General features: G+C 38.2%; 3 protein-coding genes across 10 annotated transcripts in view; 2 read left to right on the top strand and 1 right to left on the bottom strand.

Moving 5' to 3' along the window:
* Positions 1 to 5,961, top strand: part of LOC122409595 (solute carrier family 2, facilitated glucose transporter member 1-like) — a 56,952-nt gene extending 50,991 nt beyond the window's left edge. For all 8 annotated transcript variants that reach the window (XM_043417294.1, XM_043417285.1, XM_043417302.1 and 5 more), the window contains 3 exons: positions 933 to 1,031; positions 1,382 to 2,365; positions 2,992 to 5,961. In XM_043417294.1, the coding sequence (XP_043273229.1) occupies positions 933 to 1,031; positions 1,382 to 2,365; positions 2,992 to 3,339 (1,431 nt within the window). In that variant the 3' untranslated portion in view covers positions 3,340 to 5,961. The remainder of the gene's footprint in view (positions 1 to 932; positions 1,032 to 1,381; positions 2,366 to 2,991) is intronic.
* A 718-nt stretch (positions 5,962 to 6,679) lies between these two features.
* LOC122409586 (male-specific lethal 1 homolog) lies at positions 6,680 to 12,762 on the top strand. The gene is made up of 4 exons (XM_043417272.1): positions 6,680 to 8,157; positions 9,695 to 10,470; positions 11,046 to 11,264; positions 11,375 to 12,762. Exons 1-4 carry the CDS (start codon positions 7,324 to 7,326, stop codon positions 11,460 to 11,462), a joined length of 1,917 nt encoding a protein of 638 aa, XP_043273207.1. The 5' UTR covers positions 6,680 to 7,323; the 3' UTR covers positions 11,463 to 12,762.
* On the bottom strand, positions 12,585 to 16,879 carry LOC122409652 (actin, clone 403-like). The gene is made up of 4 exons (XM_043417384.1): positions 16,751 to 16,879; positions 15,519 to 15,897; positions 14,002 to 14,237; positions 12,585 to 13,826 (listed from the first exon to the last, which is right to left on the bottom strand). The coding sequence occupies exons 1-4, from the start codon at positions 16,874 to 16,876 to the stop codon at positions 13,437 to 13,439; spliced, it is 1,131 nt and encodes a 376-aa protein (XP_043273319.1). The 5' UTR covers positions 16,877 to 16,879; the 3' UTR covers positions 12,585 to 13,436.
* Positions 16,880 to 16,939: the final 60 nt, after the last annotated feature.

The raw sequence follows: 16,939 nt of genomic DNA, 5'->3' as shown, positions 1-16,939 counted from the left end.
GCACCAATTAGAGGCCCACGACAAACTGTTATTTGCACGCCGAGCACCAATTATGAACTCGCTCCCTGAATTACCGGACTTCCACGCCGCCTCTTCGAGCCTCTTCCCGAGTATCTCGGCGGAAGTGGACGTCGCTACAAATCGCTTGAACCCGATATACAGAGTCGTCCGAAATCAGTGACCGTTCTGGCAGTTCTGTACGCTCCTTCCTTTCGCTCGATATGACGGTGAAGTTTCCAACGTTGGAGTCCAACGAAATGGTCTAAAAAAACTCTCAAATAATTCCAGTAAATCTCCAATTTTGTTCCCTGCCGAATTTCCAATTCATCATTTTTCAAGCCACATCAATAATTCGTGAAATAAAAAAATAATGAATTATAAATCTTTTTTTCGTTCATTTCGTTGAACTCCAACGTTGCAAACTTCAGCGTCGTTCGCTCCATCCATTTTTATTCGTCACCCGTGATTTCTCGAACTCAAAATATTCGCGAGCGATTGCTCGTGATGAAACGATTATGAAATTGGCTTTTGTACAAAATTCAAACAAAAACAACATTTTTACATTTAAATTGTCCTCGGGCGCAGAATAATGGATCGTTTGGCATTGTCGATTCTCACTTTTGCTATTTTTTTTTTCCCAATATTTTGATGAAGGTGCAAAGAGTCTAATTAGACGTTGGCAGTGTTTGTTCAGATTTTGTAATGCAGGATAGTGAATTCCTGGGGATTCCTCGTGACACAGAGAAGGGAAAAAGAGCCGAAATTACAGTTCTCTGTAGCCTTTGGCCAAAGTTATTCGAGTTAGTTATTTGAAGTTTCAACCCCAAAACTAGAGTTTTCGATAGATTCGAGGTGCTCCAAGTTTCCTTTCGCAGCACGCGTGCGATATCGATGCTTCGTTGACTGAGGAAATATTTTTTCTGTATTTTCAGGGTCTCAATGGCCGTCTCCTGTTCGCTATTGCTGCCGCAGCACTCGGTTCCTCGTTCCAACACGGTTACAACACTGGAGTTGTCAACGCGCCACAAAGTGTGAGTCTCATAATTGTGTGTTGTAAAAACGTTGATAAATTTGTACAAATATCATTACTGAAAATCGACGTTTCCAAAGACGGTGGAATTTTGTTGAGATTTTCGTTAAATTTGGGAATCTCGATGATCCGATCGGCTCAAATAACTTTCTACTAAATATCGACGTTTCTCAGTAAAATCTTATTGGAATGGAAACACCCAAAAAAAATCATACCAAAATACCATGGAATAGAAACTTAATCGAGAAAAATGTAGTTGATTTTGAGTTCAAATAAAATTATGGACAAAACGACGAGTATACAATGAAGAAGCAAATGTAAAAGTATTCTTGTTTTTTGCTTTTTAAACAGCTCATCGAGGATTGGATATCGTGGACACTGAAAAATCGAACGATATCGGATACGAATCCAACGGGGACGACGCCAACGAAGGGCGACGTGACGTTCATATGGTCAATAGCAGTGGCGATATTCTGCGTGGGTGGAATGATCGGTGGTTCGTTGGTTGGTGTGATAGCGGACAAACTCGGTCGGAAGGGTGGTCTTCTGTGGATAAACGTGTTGGTAGTGGTGGCGGTGGTGCTGGAGGGATTTTCGAGGATGGCAAAGTCCTTCGAGATGATAATTCTTGGAAGATTCATCATCGGTATAAATGCCGGCTGCAACGCTGGTCTCGCTCCGATGTATTTGGCGGAAATATCGCCGATGCATTTGCGAGGCGCTGTTGGAACTGTTTATCAACTGGTAATCACGATCTCCATCCTCGTCGCTCAAATTCTGGGAATGAATCAGTTGCTGGGAACCGTCGACCATTGGCCACTGTTGCTGTGCTTGACAATCGTACCAGCAATTTTCCAACTGTGCACGCTTCCGCTGTGCCCCGAAAGTCCCAAGTACCTTTTGCTCAGCCGCGGTAAGGACATGGAAGCACAAAAATCCCTGGCCTGGCTCCGGGGCACGATCGAAGTTCATGACGAAATGGAAGACATGCGAGCCGAATACGAATCCGTGAAACTCGTTCCACGGGTCACTCTCAAAGAATTATTCGTCAATCCCACCCTCAGAATTCCACTCTTCATCGCCGTCATGGTCATGTTCGCCCAACAATTCTCCGGCATCAACGCCGTCATGTTCTTCTCAACGAAAATCTTCGAAATGGCTCAACTTGGAGAAAGTGCCAAATCTGCTACCATCGGCGTCGGTGCTATGAACGTCGTCATGACTCTTGTTTCACTTATTCTTGTTGAAAAAGCCGGCAGGAAGACTCTCATGCTCCTTGGCTTCGGAGGAATGGTCATCGTCACCAGCCTGCTCACCGTCTGCCTCTCCTATGCTGTAAATACATTTTTTTTACATTACTCGTGCACAGAAAAATTTTAAACTACTGAAAAGCAGACGATGCTCAAGTTTGCAAGGTTGGAGACCAGCGAAATGAAGGAAAAAAACATTTGTCATTCACCAATTTTTCAATTTACGAAGTATCGGTGCAGCTTGAAAAACTACGAATTGCTAATTCGGCAGGGAACGAAATTGGAAAATTACTTAAATTATTAGAGGGTTTTTAGATCGTTTCGTTGGACTCCGACGTTGCAAACTTTAGAGTGATAAAGCAGATTGTGGCGCTCTTTTTTCATTTGGAAGAGGAAAACATTTTTTTCATTTCAATTTCGTTTAAACTGACAATAAGTTTCATTCTGGCGTAAAGAAGCTTTGCCATTATATTCGAAATTCTGTTACCTACATTGTGTTAAATGCGTCCAATGAAATTTTTCAATTTTACAGTTGAAAAATCTGGTAGTTTAGATCACCATTTTTGGTTCAAAAAATTTCATTATTTTTCATTCGTACTATTCAACGTTTCAAAGTTCTTGAGGCCATTTGCTTCATTTTCTGTTGACTTCTTTAGTTGTAAAATATTCTTGAATATTTCACCAAATCTGTTTTTTTTCTTCAATATTCAGGATGTATCATCGGCCGCAGCCTACTCCTCGATAGTTCTCGTAATTCTGTTCGTCGTCCTCTTCGCAATTGGGCCGGGAAGTATTCCATGGTTTTTGGTATCAGAGCTTTTCAACCAGTCGGCAAGGCCCCCGGCGACGTCGGTGGCGATCGCGATAAATTGGTCAGCAAATTTCTTGGTGTCGGTGGCATTTTTGCCGCTTCAGGAGGCACTAGGAGCGAAGGTTTTCGTCATATTCGCCCTGCTTCAGGCTGGCTTCACTTTCTTCATTTGGAAGAAAGTACCGGAAACAAAGAACAAAACGATGGAAGAAATAAGCAGCATGTTCAGACAACGATCGTATCAGTGAAAAACCCCGAGAAAGCATTGAGCTATACTAATAGTATAGTTCAGTATGAAACAGAGTGGAACTCGTTTCCACATTATCGCGGTAAATAATGCTGGAACGAAATCAAAGGCACGCAGAGAAGTTTTTTTTTAGTGAAAAATCTTTCCAGATTTATTTTTCCCGGATTTTGACGAAATTTTCGTTCCGAAAGGGTTTTTTTTAAGTCCCACGACAGTTCGGGGGACTAAAAGAGGATTTCGTTGATAAATAGAACGAGAGCTTTCGTAAAAATTTGGGAAAATAACAGAAGTAACGAAGAGCGAAACTGGTTCATATTGTAACGTCGAAACTTAGTTCCTATTTATTCCCGTGGCAGAGAGCGATTAATCGTTTGCCAAAAACAGTTATCGAATATCCATTAATCGAGAAACGAAACCTCGCTCGATATGTGAAATTCAGTTTTCCCCGAGCGAGTAGTTTCGTCATCGAATTCTCTGATCGTTTTTCTTTCGTTTCATTATTATTTTTCTTTTCATTTTCAACGAATCGGTGACTCGTTGTTACACACGAGATCGAAATTAATGTCATGTGCGAATGTATAAATGTGTGTTTAGAGATTGTCGAAAAAGCCAACACTTTATGGGGGGGTTTGAAGGATTTCGACTCTAGTCACGTAAACAAAACGTTCGTGTCGTTATCTTTTGTCCTCTTTCATTTTTTTAAATATCCAAACAATTAGCGTTAGCAGCAGATAAAATTTTAAAGCATCCAACTATTTTTGTGTCTTTTAAAACAACGAAACGAACCCACCTGAGAAAGAAGCTTTTTCTTTATATTTTCTTTTTTCATCATTTTATCACGCAACGAACATGAGTCAACAAACATCAAAGAAACAAATAAGCAGAGAATAGTTTAAAGTCTCATGACAGACAGAGATTTCGTCATTTGTTTTAGCATAGTTTGTACAGAACATTAAGCCTCATATTTAACGAAGCATCACCAACTTAAAAATGTCCTTCTCATCTCTGTGCCCCCTTCTACCTTCTCCTGCCCTAATAATAATTGTAAATATAACCTAAAAACAGTGTTAGATCATGTGAAGAATCGTGAATGGTACAGTTACCGTTTTTAGTCCTATTTTACGTGAGAGATCTATGTTAAAGCACAAAACATTGTGAAATAAGAAAGAAAAAACCACAAAAACAACAATAAAAGATAAAAAGCACAGGTTACAGTTTTCTGCAAACACAATAATCGTGCAAATGTAATGTCGTTTAACGAAACGAAGGATCGATACGTGTTTGTATGTCTCTAATCGGCGAATTGTAGTGACTCTCATGGCGTAACAGTGTTTTTTTGTTCTTCATCAACGTCCTTCGCGTCTTATTACATTAATTTTAAAAATGATATCAAATACTCATTCTATTTACACAATAGCAATATAAATATAAATAGAATCACAGACGATGTGTCGTTTTGAGGTTAAACCGCGAAGAGACAAAAAATAAATTGAATAAATGGAATAAACATTTATTTGTATATGTTTAAGAATATGTGAAATTTCGTGAGACGTAAACATGTCGTGATTCGTGACTCGTGTATCCGGCGAAAGAAGGAAAGGGACAACAAAAAAACTACAAATCGAACGAACAAATGTCGCTTTTTTTAATGTTATACATCTATTTTCATTACACCTGCTCGAATATTTTTCTGAAAGGATATTTATCTATAAATGTACATACGTATATTTATACATATTTATGTACATAAGAATGACTGGAACGAAGAAAAAAGCAGCACAAATATTCTGTCAGATCGCCTTTGCCCGAGTCACTTTTGATCCAGAAACGGAGAACCATATTGTTAGAGAAAACAAATATATAAATTTAATAGAAATATAAAATCGAAATTGTTGAAAGGAAAGAACAAGAAATGCACACGTTATAACTAATGATTCATTCGAACCATCATACAACGTTTTTCGAATGTTTTCTTTGTTTTTTTTTTCTATTTTTCTTCTGGATGTAAAAATTTGTGTACAAGATGATTGCAACGTTGTTGTTGTAGCATTTAGTTGTAGTGTGTTCTTTTATATTTTATCAAAGTGTAATTATAAATGTATGACGTAGAATTATATTACAGCGTGAACATTTTCCCCTGTTAAAACAACCGTTGGCACATCTTTTTTGTTTTATATTAGCAGCGAGACAAAGTAATCGACAAAAAGAAATATGAATTTTATTTCGATACGATGCACAAGTGGAAGAATTGAGGAGAAAACTCTTGTTAGAGCTTTCGAGATGTAAATTCATACTTTTTTCCCCTGAAATATTGTGTATACACCGCAGAGCAGAGATATGTTGAATCATATCGAAACAGCTGCGTATGTTTCCTAAATGATGAAAATAGTTAAGAAAAATACATATGCTCCGTCAGGGTGTTTAAGAAATTAATGAAATTACTATCATATCGTTAGGACGAACATCAGCCAATCGCCCTGACGTTGTACGAGTGTAATAAGTTGCGATATACGTATTTTTTTATGCTAATATAATTATATATATACATGTATTTATAAAACGAATAAATGTATATATATATTTATACAGATTTATGATGTCCAAATAAAGAGCATTAATCGAATTGTTGACAAGTTTTTAATCAATCCGTGAATGAATTACGTTTGTTGAAAAGGGTTTGTAAGTATCGATGTTTGTGCAACGTCATTACATTTTTATGGAGATTTTTTGTCTTCGATTTGAGACGTTTCCTATTTTAGATTTCCCGTCATTTTGAATGTGGTTACAGTCAATCATTTTACAAAAACAATTTGACTGGCTCATTTATACTGATTTTGGCGTTGAAATTCTGTCAAAAGTTTTATATTCTTGTTTCTTCGAACAGGGTAGACTTCCAAAATGCTGTTACTTCCGATTCACTTGAAATTTCTTCAAACAGATCGAAATAATGAAATTTCTTTAATTTTTCTTTTAAAAATTCCGAGAAACCAAGGATATTGTGGAATGCTCTCATACTTTCAATTATTTTTTCTCATTTTTTAAATTCGCAGCATAAATCAATTGAGATTGTTTCACAACACTGTAATTATTGCATTGGAGAACAGACCCGCGAAAAAAAATCTGCTCGAATTCGAATATTTGATATAAATTCGGTTTCTATTTTTCACAGTAGCGAGCAGAGAAAATTTCGTATTTCCCGCGCGATGACTTCGGCTGCTGTATACCCTATAGGATCAGAGTTCCATTCGAAAAACGTAAAAAAAGAGCGGGAAAGTATCGATAACGGGGTACTTCTAAGAACTAGCCGCTAGATGTCGTTTAGTCCGTATCGAAGCCGAAAAGCGGCCTTTGCGGGACAGTATTCCGTCAGTAAACACGCTCGTGCCGCGAAGCGAACGGCGGGGTAGAAACGAAAGAACCGGGGAGCGCAAAAAGCCTCGCGAGCGAGTCGAGAGAGCGAGGACAAAAATTCGGTTACGAAGGGAACGCTAGAAGCGCGAGAAAAGAAACGGACGCGGGCGGGGTGAAGGGGAGAGCGGGAGAGGAAAAGAGAGCAGAGCTAGGTTAGACTTGTAGTCAACGTTAAAAAAGAGGTAAAATAGGAGAGAGGGAGACGAAAAGTGGACAGACGCGCGGCGTTGATGAAAAAAAATCAATCCGTTGTAAAATCCGCGTGTCCCGGGTCGAACGACAAGCAAGACGGCGGCTGTCGGGAGTGGAAAGAGGGAAGGAGAGGGGGGGGAAGAGGGGATAATGGACGGAGAGACTGTGAGAGAACGCCGCAGGGGAAACAATTAAAGACCGATAAAAAGACAAAACAAAGAAAGAGTACCTCGATGAAAAAGGGTGCTGGCGTATTTTTCAAGAAATAACAGAAAAAAAAAACGGGAAAAAAGAAGGCTTTAATGTACGTGAATCGAGCGCGTGGTACGCTCCAAGCGGCCACAAATGATTACTGGAGCCGCGACGGCGCCACGGTGGGAAGATGTCAAACGCCTCGCCGTCGTCGCGACTCGTCAATGGTAGTGATAACAATAAAACTAACGTAAACGTTGCAAGCTCGGGACGTGTGTTGGGCATCGTCGGACTGGATTATCGCGAGTTCATTGATAACGTAAACAACGAGGAGGAAGCCGACGAGGAGGAGGAGGAGGAGGAGGAAGAAGACGAAGAAGAAGACGAGGACGAGGAAGACGACGAAGTTGTTATTAACGAAAGATCATTAGTTTCGTGCGAAAGTATAATTGATACGAGTACGGATTATCGGGAAGTTGTACTGACGTCTGTAGGTGGTGGGTGCGCGGTAGGACACGTTGAAACGACGACGACGCCGGTCGTAGTGACCAGTTGTACGGCTCGTGCCGCATACAACATGGTAGCGGCGATGAACGATCACCTGTCGTCAACGTCGTCGACGACAACGACGACAAACACCACGAGATCCGTGTCACAGTGCACCGGACAAAATAACAATCACAAAATCGATTATAATAACAAAATCATCAAAAATACTAACGATAGTGGCAATAATAATAAAAACACCGCTGCCGCCGGTATAATCAGCTTTCCCTGCGATTTTGATCATATGTACGCTAGCATGACCGACAGCGGTACTGCCGCTGCCGCTGCCGCAGCAACCGCTACGTCCGCACTCGGCGTTAGTCCTCTGAGAGGCAACGAGGCGCGTCAAAACGACCTCACCGAAGTCAAACATCTCAAAGAACTGTTGTTACTTCATCTCGATCTCATTCAACAACAGTCCGAACAAATTGTCACCAAGGACAAACTTCTCGCTGCTCTTCGACAGGAGAACGAGACGGTAGGGCAACAATGCCCGTTTTTATTGTTTTTTGGTCTTTTCTTTATTACTTCAGCTTTTTTGTCGGTCGTCAAATCTTGATTAATCTACGTTTGTTTTTCCTCGATGATGATGCTCCTGCAAGAGGTTATTTTCCTCCGGGGTCTTTCTAGGGACTTTTCGTGCTACAGGATCTTCTGTATTCTCTCATACGAGCTCTAAAGGGTTTCGGTACTTTGATCCGCGACGATGCCGAAAAACGAATACTCGAGACAATACGCGTTACATATTTGTTTTCAAGCTCGGTCGTGATTTTTTACTTTTCATTGCATTCTTGCTCTTCGAATGGAGCACGATTCGGTTCTCCGATTGAGTCAGTGGCACATAACCTATGATCTTGTGGTGCTTAGAAGTTCAGCGTCCGGCTTCTTTAAAACTTATTTCACGTGGATTATGAACATTTTCGGTATAGGTCAATGGATAAGTGGCGTAAGATTTTGTTTTCTTTATATTTCTCAGCATTTACCGCACAAAAGTAGTTATTAAACGTATTTCATCCTTGAATTTGTTTTCATCCTCGAACCTTTTTATAACTCATTTTTTTTACATTTAAATGAATTATTTATTGCAGTTCGCATAAATAATGACATCGAATAACCTTAAATCATCTGATCAATTTACGATCTCATCGAAAAACATTTTTTATTGAACATGTAAAATGGCGGGAAATTTTTTTTTTAGCCATTTTGAGGTTAAACACGACCAAAGTCGAACAGTTTTTAAATTTCGTACTTGTGATGCAATATTCTATTCCCGGGTTACCTGAACTCCAGTGTGTGCGGGAAATGAATTCGCGGCGTCTTACTGGTGATAACAATTGAAATTCGCGCGAACAAAATTACAATAGAAATATTTTCATTCGTTATTTCATTTGAATTGATTAGTGTCAAATTCTAATAAAATATTCGATCTACTTCGAAATTATGCACACGAAAATTTTACGCTTATTTATCCGCGAATTGAAACATTGTTTAAAATATCTATTTAACCATGCAATTTGATAACGTAACTATGAAGGATAAAAAATGTAACGAATACTGAAATGGCGTAACAATTATCCATTTGTGAAAATTTCATTCATTTGTATATCCGTCGACTGTTTCCGAATGGATTTTGTTTGACAACAGTTTTGAGCGGTTTAATCGTTCGAAAGGAAAATGTCAGTTGACCAAACGTGACGTTTCATTGCGCGGTGTAATTATCACGAATTAGTTCAAAAGGTCTAGAATCACGGTTGGCTTGAATAAATCACCGGAGGGCGCTCGTTCAAGTCGAGCGCAAGCGCACGAGTCGGTTTGGGCATGTTTTGACTTTTCGTGGGTGAAACCGCGGGCTTTTTTTTTAAATTATATTTAACGGAATTTTATGAACAAATTTTAATCTTTTAATGATCCCACGTATTCTCGTCGAACTTTCTCACTTTTATGCAGAAAAAAAATTTATATTATTTAACTTACAAATGCCTAATATTAACCGCAAAGGATTGCCAATGTTGCAGCTGAAATTACGTTTGGAACGTATGGACAGGCGTGTTAATCTGCAAAAATTACGTTCAGAGAGTACAGAAAATTCAGCCACCTCTGATCATACGGGTCCTTGTTCACCGCCGAATTTAAATTCAGTTGGAATGGTGGTGACAGCGACGGAGCAACAGCAGCAGCACCACATTAAAAATCCCCAGAGTTCTGAAAATTCATTGCCAACTTATGGGGAAAGTTTTAAAATTCGTTTGAACACGAGTGGTGGTATAACAACAGTGAAGCAAGAGCCACTGGACGCGGTGAGTAAGGGTGAGACAAAAGGTGACACTTGCGGCGATTCCAGACTCGAATGGGAAGCCAAGAAGAAAAGACGTTCAGATCCGACTCCTCTGGCACCGTCAGGGGGTAAAAGAAAGCGTGGAGTTTCATGCTCTTCCTCAATGAGTAACGACACCACATCTACCATCCCAGATGGCAAATCATCGGCGCACGAATCAAGCAGAAAACATGATAAAAAAGGCAAATCGCTGTTGAAGAAAGAGTCGTGTCTCACAACCGAAGAACACTATTATACAGCGGTCGGCGACCCTAATTATCCTCTCAATCCCAAAGTAACTTCTCCGGTTGACAACTCTAGCTCTCTTGAAGTCCCCAATTGGAGGGTCAAAATTTACACCAGTTGTTATACTATGGAAGGAACTGAAAATCTCGATGACGAGATATTCAACAAGAGACACTTGAAACTTGAAAATGACGAGAGACGTAGGAAACGATGGGATGTCCAGAGGATAAGGTAATGATCATTTTTGTTTTTGCTCTGCTAATTTCGTTCATTCGTGTTCTTGTAAACATAATATCTGACGTAAACACTAAGAAACAGAAAGAGAGAGAGAGAGAAGAATCTGATCCTTTGTATTCATATTTCATAGCAAACACATTTTTTCTCCCATTTCTGACCCAAGAAAGGTCTACTTTTGTTGTGAGAGTGTCACTTTGATTTAGTTTATCTTACAAAATATTGATTTTCTGATCTTTTGCCGAGAGAGGAAACTTTCTAAATGATTTAATCAATCGTAATACTATTCCATTCCTTCTCTCATGGTTTTTTCAAGCATTTTTCAATTCTTTTTATCTTGCCTAATTGTATTTATTATTCCATAGAAATGGGAAATCATGAACACGAAATAATTGTTAATTCTGTGTGTTTCTGATTGAAATTACGCGCAATGATCAATAATCGCGTTCTCCAAATAATAATATCCGAATGTTGCCAGTTGATGGATTTTGATTCCTGAAATGTTTAAATTTCGGCAAAAATATTTTCATTGCCAATTTGAGTTTTTCATTAACTTTTTCGGATGATTGTAGAGAGCAACGACACGTTGAGAAATTAAAACAGCGTCAAGAACGTCAGAATCACCATGCGACATGTTACAACACAAATCACACAGGGCCATGCGCATCGAATATGGAAGAAGAGACAATAATATCGCTGTGGCCGGACGTTGATCAGATCCAGAATTTGCAGATCGATTCTCAATTACCGGTTTCAGCATTTGGAGCGCCTATACCCAATTTTTCTTCCAGGTAAGTCGATCGATAAAAACGATTTTCACTAAAACAGCAAAAAAGTTCAGGGACTAATAATTTTTGTGGTCCTGTTCATATTTTACTATTTTCTGATTTCTTTTTCACAGTGAATTTTCATTACCTTGGTTGCATACAACGAGATTGAAAACCCGTCGACCTAAGAGATCGACCGGCAGAAGAAAATCTAGGAGATAAGTTTTTATTAAGGCACTGCGTCATTATTTTCGAATTTGACAAGGAAAAAAGGAATTTTAAACTTCTGCAGTGGAATTCGACGACGATGAAAATGCGTTTTAATGATATACATATTTTTTTTTTCGTAAATCCTCTCGTGCGTTATTTCTGCTGTATAATCTAGGGCACCAAAGATCTTTTTACGAATGATTATTTTTCCTTCTACTTATTTCTTTTTTTTATATATAAATGAAAAACGGTAAAAAAACCATAAAAACGAAATTGTAGACCGGAGTTTGATTAATAGTGCCTTTTTTACTGCTTTTTTTCGTCTCGCCAATTCATCATATCTAATACGAGAGCGCGCGAATAAATTGTAATAAAAAAAAAATGTAATGATGGTGAATCGATCGCCAAACAAATTGAAAACTATTTCGTAATTCTCGGACTTAGCTAGTAAGAAACAATGTTGCGAGAGTGTTTTCCCTCCGTACCGAACGAATGATTGAAAATATACTATTTTCTGTGTGACGAAAAGTGTATAGTCGCAGGAGAGCGAGAGATTTGGACGAATGTTGATTTTAGTGAGATGAGAATTCGGTGTGTAGAAGAGCACGTGGAAAACCATGCGTGTAGTGAACGAAACTGTCAAATTCTTCCATAGCGTGGAGAATTAGAGTGTGAAAAAGATAAAATACGAGAATCATTGATAATCCTTTAGATCCGTTAACTATAAATTGTATATTTTTTATTCATTGTACATCACACACGAGAAACAGACACACAAACACGTACACCCACAACAATCCGACACCGTTTTTGCTACGAAAAGAATGTAAGAGAGTCAAAATCGTTATAAAATGACGAGAAATTGAAGAAACGACGAAGGATAAAGAATAATGTGGTCTTTCTTAGCTGTTAAGCACTAAAACACGAATCCAAATACTTTGATCGACGACCTTGGAAAGCAAGAGAACAAATTCTCAATGTGAACAAAAAAAATAGAAACTTCAAAAACAAATTCTCGTCAAAATAATCTAAAACGTAAGATTCGTCGCAGAAAATCTATAATTCCTCTATTAATCGATATAACCATAAATGAGTGTGTCACGGATGATCCAGAAGTTTTCGAGGGCTTGAGAGAATAGAACAGCGACGATAATAAACGAAAATAAAAAATAAAAAAACGCCGATCGGCCGTCCACTTAAATTATCAGGACTTTGTGGAACCAGATTTTATCTAACGAGGTTTAGAAGAGCCTAAAGAGTACAATATATATATTGACGATTGTAAATAATAAAATTTTAGATTAAAACTTAATGACCTTTGTTTCTATTTAATGATAATTATGTAAATTATGTTTTTTTTTAAGATTCAACGACAAAAAAGACAATGAGAGCAAAGAAACGTGAGAAAATTTTGAGTTTCGTCGAAATGACAAAATGAGAAACGAAATACTTCCCTCTCGCGACCACCAATACTGGTGGCCTCAGCGAGGCCTGCGAATGTACAGATTTTTAAAGATTGCGAAGCTGGTCAAGCGAGAGATAAAGAAGTTTCGACTCAATATTCAGTTCCACCATCAACATTTACCATCTAAATAAATAAATTATATATATATATACATAAATATATATTATAGGAAATAAAGCATGTATGGATAAAAGACATTTTTCACTTACTCCACATCAATTGATTTTTCGTTTATCCTTGACGAATGAATGTAAAGAATATAAAAATAATGAGCGTATAAATAAATGTAAACGACGATTAAAGTAATATAGAAGTGAAGTACTTGAACGAACAGCTCGTCGATCTATTTAGTTTTCGCGTTAGCGGACAATAAATTAATAAATATAATTAAAGTATAAAATTGTGAATGTCTGTTGCGTGTTTCGATGTTGTTTTTTTCCATCTTTTGCGTGCTGAACTTTTGAAAATTAGTCAAAAAGACAAAGTAATAATAATAATAATCGTTGGAAAATATTTGAAGGTTAAAAACATTTTCTGTGGACGATCGAGGGTCCCGATTCGTCGTACTCTTGCTTTGATATCCACATCTGTTGGAAGGTACTCAGACTCGCCAGAATCGAGCCACCGATCCAAACGGAATACTTCCTCTCAGGCGGCGCGATTATCTTTATTTTCATGGTCGAGGGAGCGAGTGCAGTGATCTCTTTCTGCATCCTGTCTGCGATACCCGGATACATCGTTGTTCCACCGGACAATACCGAGTTCGCGTAAAGATCCTTTCTTATATCGACGTCACATTTCATTATCGAATTGTACGTCGTTTCGTGAATACCGCACGATTCCATGCCGAGGAAACTCGGCTGGAACATCGCTTCCGGACACCGAAAACGCTCGTTTCCGATCGTTATAACCTAAAAAAATTCATCGATTGTAAAAAATCTTCAATTTTCTTCGATTGAACGCACTTCAGTGTCGACTTTTGACAACGTCATTTTCTTGAATTTATTCGCACATCTTTTTTTTCGTATTCTTTTTCCGATCGTCAACAATGCGAGAGTAAAACTGGCTGATTTTGATATTTCCTACCTGTCCATCCGGAAGTTCGTAACTCTTTTCGAGCGCGCTAGATTCCGCGGCGGTAGCCATTTCCTGTTGAAAGTCAAGAGCAACGTAGCAAAGTTTTTCCTTTATATCGCGAACTATCTCACGCTCAGCGGTAGTCGTAAAGGAATAGCCACGCTCTGTGAGGATCTTCATGAGATAATCGGTAAGATCACGGCCAGCGAGGTCAAGACGTAAAATTGCATGCGGCAGAGCGTATCCTGTTGTAATCGGGTTTATCATTTAGTTTTAAGTGATACATATTCCAACATTTTATTACACATCTATACAGGTTGCCCGACGACAAATGCTCATAAATGTATATTTATAAGTTCGAAGTTACATTCCGAGAGACGAAATGTTCCGTAATATTTTTTTACGAGTCCTCTTTTCGCGTATACTGCGAAAACGCACGGAGATAGACCAAATATTCGTATCAAACAATTCTGTAGAAGCGAAAAATTATCTACAAATAATTTTTCATCTAAATTTTCTATCGTGGTAGTTCAATTCTATGGGAACAAGTCAAAAAGACGCACCCGACATTCGAGAGTCGTGCGTCGACTGAATGTGTTTAGATGGAGATTTTCGGACAGCAAGTTTTTTGTGTATGTAATTCTGTGTTCAATATAGTATTGATCCAATTAACTTTTGCTTTATCCATAATCATTTTTGCGACAAAAGTCATAAAAAATCGAACGTTCCCAACGGCAAAAATATAACCTAATCGAGTGAAATCGTGATAAACAAAGTTGGGCTTCTGACCGTGACCATCGTAACCTTCAGCCGCAAAGGTGACCATTTGTAGTCGTGAATTCTCCGTACTTCAATATTGATGCTAACGAGCATCGATGTGGCGTTCACAACTAAAATGGTACTGATCTTCGTAATTCGAACTCGAACAAACTTTTTGTATACACAAATCCTCGCTCTACACACTAAACTTGCCTTTAAAAACACACGACGCGATCAGTGTGTTTTGCTTGAGTGAAAAGAAACACTTTTTTGAGACCAATTTAATGGGAAAATGATTATTTTAACTTTTCCAAACGAAATCAAAATTTAGCGAAAATTTTTCGGCTGAGTATTCGAAAATAATGGAAAAGTGTTATCGAGAATCGCGGTGTCAGATTGACGCCAAGAATTATAATAATAATGAGCGCGAGTCCTGCCGCACTCTCGTAAACTCGAACGACGGTTGATTTCTCCATTTCTTTAAAGCGCCCTCACATATAGCTACAAGTCGAATTAAAAGTCTGGATTTAAGGAGGCATTTTCCATCATCTTTTTCACTGTATTCTAACATGTCAATAGTTTTAAAAGTGTTTTTCGCGTCACGACAAAGAAATAAATGTTTTGAAAATTGTTTTCTGAAGTTTTTCTCCGTTTAAATAAAATGTCATTTATGAAAATGCTCATTCGAAAGCGGCACAATTAAGGTTAGCCTCTCCGGCTGAAGGATTCGAGTAGAATAAACAATTTTTTGTCGTCTGTTTTCTTACCTTCGTAAATTGGAACTGTGTGAGAAACGCCGTCACCGCTGTCGAGAACAATACCCGTGGTTCTTCCGGAGGCGTAAAGGGACAGAACAGCTTGAATAGCGACGTACATAGCGGGTGAATTGAAAGTTTCGAACATAATCTGAGTCATTTTCTCTCTGTTGGCTTTTGGATTGAGCGGTGCTTCTGTCAGCAGAACCGGATGCTCCTCAGGAGCGATTCTCAGTTCGTTGTAAAAAGTGTGGTGCCAAATTTTTTCCATGTCATCCCAGTTCGTCACGATGCCGTGCTCGATCGGATACTTCACTGTCAAAACGCCCCTTTTGCTCTGAGCTTCGTCCCCAACGTAACTGTCCTTCTGACCCATTCCAACCATTATTCCCTAAAATTTCATCGAAACAAAATGACCGCTTGTTCCCACGGACTCTGGCGACGCCGAAAATACTCGTTTTCTCGATATTGCTGTCACTTTAATTTTAGGAAATTTTTCAAATAAAAATTAACGATAATTTAGTTGGGAAAGTGAAAAAATCCATTTTTCCATTACATATTTCATTTCGACGATCTTGATTGAGGATAAATTAGTTCTTTTTACTACGAAAAAAGTTTTATCGTGAAAAAATATTGCACCAACATCGAATCATTGAAATTCAACTTATTTAATTATTTAAATGTTCATATAAAATTGAAAAAAAAAAGAAAACGCAAAACCAATTCAATTGACTATTAATGACTATTCGGAAAGTTCGAAGCTTGGTCAACAACGAAAATTGAACTGCATTAAAGGAATAAAATGAGAATAAAATCATTGGACCTAATGGAGTTCGCTGCGTTTTCGAACTCGCGGTTTATTGACCGTTTCTTCTCCGTAATTTTATATTCACATATAAATACAAATAATGTCACGTTTATAGTTGTGAAAAAATGCATTTTTGCTTGAGGTGCTGCGAATAAAATTTTACCACTGATTTTTAAGATTGATCATTGAAGTTCGATGTTTCAGATTTATTACTAAAATTGCAAACTGTCAGAATAAGAGGAGAAAGTCTTGTTCCAATATTTTATTTAAAAAAATTCAAACTCGTGCTAAATTGAGGCTAGAAAGGATTAAAATTAAATTTATTTTGAATTTTGTGTCAAATGAATTTAAAACTGTCGAGTGGTCACTAAATTATTTTTTGTAATTAATTGATAAAATTCGGTCGTTAATGTAACTGGAAATGAATGTTTTGTACCTGGTATCTGGGCCTGCCGACGATCGAGGGAAAAACTGCTCGGGGTGCATCATCCCCGGCAAATCCAGCCTTGCACATCCCGGATCCATTGTCGACAACGAGAGCAGCCACATCGTCGTCGCACATCTTAACTCACTGGGAAAATGATTTTGGTAAGTTTTCTCTGGTTTATCAATACTTAAAAATAAT

Source organism: Venturia canescens, chromosome 1 (genome assembly GCF_019457755.1).
Source record: "Venturia canescens isolate UGA chromosome 1, ASM1945775v1, whole genome shotgun sequence".
Classification (NCBI taxonomy): Eukaryota; Metazoa; Arthropoda; class Insecta; order Hymenoptera; family Ichneumonidae; genus Venturia; species Venturia canescens.
The sequence above is the reverse complement of the archived record's forward strand: the minus strand, read 5'-3'. Positions and strand labels throughout refer to the sequence as shown.